This window comes from Harmonia axyridis, chromosome 1 (assembly GCF_914767665.1).
Source record: "Harmonia axyridis chromosome 1, icHarAxyr1.1, whole genome shotgun sequence".
NCBI lineage: Eukaryota > Metazoa > Arthropoda > Insecta > Coleoptera > Coccinellidae > Harmonia > Harmonia axyridis.
Genome location: NC_059501.1, coordinates 40,159,647 through 40,163,717, shown reverse-complemented (window position 1 = coordinate 40,163,717; position 4,071 = coordinate 40,159,647). Strand labels below are relative to the sequence as shown.

General features: G+C 37.1%; 1 protein-coding gene across 1 annotated transcript; it reads left to right on the top strand.

Annotated features, from left to right (window-relative positions):
* The first annotated feature begins 1,087 nt into the window (after positions 1-1,087).
* LOC123688613 lies at positions 1,088-3,455 on the top strand. The gene is made up of 2 exons (XM_045627216.1): positions 1,088-1,434; positions 2,658-3,455. The coding sequence occupies exons 1-2, from the start codon at positions 1,149-1,151 to the stop codon at positions 3,290-3,292; spliced, it is 921 nt and encodes a 306-aa protein (XP_045483172.1). The 5' UTR covers positions 1,088-1,148; the 3' UTR covers positions 3,293-3,455.
* Positions 3,456-4,071: the final 616 nt, after the last annotated feature.

The window sequence follows — 4,071 nt, the reverse complement described above, 5'->3', positions numbered from 1 at the left end:
CTAGCCATTACAAGACATGAAACATCAATTGCACATAAAGTTCACATCAATAAATGGATGAATTTGAAAAAAATGTTAAAATTGTCCACAACGGTGAACGATCATCACTTACGAGTCTTACTCACTGAAAAAAAAATATTGGCATGACGTTCTAGAAAGAATTGTTTCAATTGTTAAATTTTTATCCAGACAGTGTCTAGCTTTTCAAGGTTCTTCTTGAAAACTTTTTGAATATGATAATGGGAACTTCCTCAAAACTGTCGAAATGATTTCATATTTTGATCCTGTGATGAGAGAGCACATTAGTCAAACAAATTCTTTAAGAATGGCCATTATTTAGGCTACCAGATACAAAATGAAATTATTGAATGGATGGCTTCTAAAGTAAAAAATAATATTTTGGATATGGTTCGAAGTTCCAAATATTATTCAATAATTTTAGATTGTACACCGGATGCCATACAGAGCAAATGAGCCTCGTTTTGCGTTATGTTGTTCTAAATGACAGCTCTAAAATGGTTCAAATACAAGAGAGTTTTATAGCGTTTAGTCCAATATTCGACTCTACAGGGAAAAGGCTATTTAATTTTGTTATGGGATTTTTGGAAAATTTAAATTTAGATATTGAAGACATGAGAGGTCAAGGGTATGATTATGGGGGGAATATGCGGGGAAAACATATTGATTTACAAAAACGCAAACTCGATGCTAATTCTAGGGCTTTTTTTGTGCCATGTTCGGCACACAGCTTAAATTTAACTGTAAATGATGCTGCTAAGGTTTCAAATGAAACACTGAATTTTTTTAATATTGTACAAGAACTTTATATATTTTTCTCTTCATCTCCAAAAAGATGGGATGTTATAAAAAAGCATGTTCCTCAGTTACATCTGAAACCCCTTAGGGTAATGTCAGACGCGGCAGTTTCGAGCGAGTCGCTTTCCGAGACCTAGAACGAGTCGGCGGATCGTCAATGGGTTTCAAATAGGTCAAGTCAGACGCAGCGGTGTGGGACGCCAGGCGCTTTCGAAGCCGACTCGCACCGTCGTTCGGAATCCGAACGACGTCATCCTAACTTAGGATGACTATGCGACTCGGGTTTAGCCACGCCTCCACCCGCCCGTCGCATAGTCGTCTACTGTATTTGTATGTGGCCTGTCACACGCAGCGTTCTTCATAGGCGTACATCAGCAGGTACGATTCACAACAGCAGACATAATATATCGAATTTTATTTGCTCGGGTTGCTACTTGGAATCAAATATGCAAGGAATTGATTCGGAAAAACTGATTTCTGAAGTTCAGAAAAGACCTGCATTGTGGGACATGAAAAGTACCGTTTATAGTAATCGTGTTTTAAGAAAACAAAGCTGGGATGAAATTTGCGATGTTTTCGCAAAGGAAGGCATGACACTTAAAGAGAAGGATGAATTGGGTAAGTAAAAGATGTTGATAATGTAATGAAAAACATATTTATTCTAAGGTGAAACATAACATAGTTGAATCAGTAAATATTTCAATAGTTTGATCGTACACATAATTATTAAAATGGTTCCAACATGAAAATAAAGAAAGCGCTCATCAATTGTTAATTTTATTGTAGGAAAAATCTGCAAATTTATCTCTTGCAGATAGTGCTCTGATATTTCCTCGGAGTGTTGAATCCACCGAAAGAGGTTGTAATTGACACTCAGCTTCAGTGTCGTTGTGTAGTTGATGTCCATCTCTTATTCTTACAAAATTATGCTATATGCAAGCGGCTTTGATGATATTTTCTGCCATATCTGTATTAACATCAATCGGTCGATGAAATATGCGCCACTTGTTCGCCAAAATACCAAATGTATTTACGTTACGTTCAATGTACCTTCTGGCTGTTGATAATCGATTGTTGAAAGTTTGCTTAGTTTGGGTTAAATGTTTTCCTCCGTAGGGTTTGAGCAAATTTTCTGACAAAGGGAAAGCATCATCCCCCAACTATAACGTATGGAAACTGTTCGTTCGAATTTTCAACTAATTTCCGTGGAGAGGGTAAATTTAGCGTTCCATCACACATCATTTTGTAAAGAAGTGAATTCTTGAAAATGCCAGAATCACTTGACTTTCCATAAGATCCTACCTCAATATAAGTAAAACAGTAATTGGCATCGCACATTGCAAAGAGGACCATTGAAAAATAGTTCTTAAAATTGTAAAACATTGAACCACTGTTAGGAGGCTGCTTCATTCTAATGTGCTTTCCATCGATGGCACCGATACAATTAGGAAACATCGTGTATGTTTCAAATCCTCTTGCGATTTCGAGCCATCGATCAGTCGAAAATGGGGGAAAAGTACTCTCACGAAGACACGTCCAGATTTCATTGCAGACTTCTTCCACTATAACTCCAGCAGTAGACCTTCCTACACGAAAGTTGTGAGATATATCAGTCAAAGAACATCCACTGGCCAAAAACCTGCAACCAAATGTGTAAATTACAAATCTTCAAATGAAACCTCTGTAACGAAGAACGCTACCTATTTTCAAGAGTTTTCAAATTTTAATCATCACAAACGGCTTTATTCAGATTCATTATTTCCCTCAATTAGTAATGTGCTATTTCATTAATGTTTAATGAATTCGAATAACCATTGTAAGTAGTAACCTTTGATTTTCAGGAATTGCATTGCACAAGAAGCGGAAAAATATCAGGGACCATTTTTCGAGAGACTTGCAGTCGAGAAAAAGAAAGTCTGGTAGTGAAGGAGGTGCCAGTAAAACACCGTATATATTTTCGCAGCAATTGCAATTTTTACAAGACACAATAGAAATGAAAGGAACCTGTAACTCGGTTGAAGGAACTCCAGCCCCTCAACTGGATTTTGAAGGTTCGTCTTCCTCCATGACGACGAAAACCACACCTGTCTCCCAGAGAATTGGAAAAAAAAGACAGAAAGACGGCGTTGGAGAAAGAATAATTGAGTCGCTAAATCGGATCGATGAAAATAGATCTAAAAAGTTAGAAGAAGACGACAATCGGCAATTTTTGCTTTCCCCCCTACCGACCATAACATCTCTACCAAAAAGACTGAATTCAAAATGCAGACTGGAAATTCTGCAATTGGTCTGCAAATATGAGGAATACGCATTGCTACAAAGTAACGATACCCCGATATATCATGTTAGTGTTCCTGTTGTTGAACCTAGGAGGAACTACACGGTATACGAAACTCCGACAAGAATAACTTCACCAGAAGAATCAATACAATCATACATATCAGGTTTTTCAGAAGAGTCGCAATACATGCACTGAAACTCATAACCTATTGATCTCTTAACCAATTTCATATTCTGTTTTTTATTCCAAGAGAATTCTTGTTATGTTCTACTATTTTTGTAAATTGCTGTTATAAACATAAACGTTTTGCACTAAATAAATTGTTTTTTTGACTAGTAAATACTCAATTTTATTTTCTACTCACCTCAATGTTATCACTAGTTTTTCTTCGGGTGAAATGCACTTCCTCATGATGGTGTCGTTTTTCTCCAGATTTTCTTTGATTATATTTAACAGTTCTTCAAATGAACTGGTGGACATTCGAGTAAAATTGAAGAATTTGTCCTCGTGATTCTTCAATTCGGCAAACAAATTTCTGAATTGTCCCTTCTTTTCCCTCTCTTCAATAATTGGGTGAACCCAAATCCTCTGTCTTCGTTTTCTTCTTTTTTTACATCGAAAGTAGAGTAGGGACAGCAACAGAACTTCTTCTTCAGCATCACTCATCTCGAATAAACTTCACTTCCAGTCGCCTATTTGCACCCAACTACATTCAATACCCACGCCACAGAACAATAGTACGCCTTGGCCGAGTCGTTATCCGCCTATAAAAACCGACGCGTCTGACATCTACTCGACAGAGCGAGGCGTGTTGCGACTCGCTCGAAACCGCCGCGTCTGACATTACCCTTAGTGATACTAGATGGTCAAGTAGAATTGATGCTAAAGTTTCTTTTAGCCTTTTAGAAATAGCTGAAAATGATACTTTCAACATAGAAACTCTTCAATATTCAAACTTTTGAATTTATTTGTAG

Bases quoted from the DNA above. Each gene is read 5' to 3' on its own strand.
- LOC123688613 (XM_045627216.1), top strand. From the start codon at position 1,149: ATGTGGCCTGTCACACGCAGCGTTCTTCATAGGCGTACATCAGCAGGT. The intron at 1,435-2,657 runs GTAAGTAAAAGA...TTTGATTTTCAG, and splicing joins TAAAGAGAAGGATGAATTGG to GAATTGCATTGCACAAGAAG.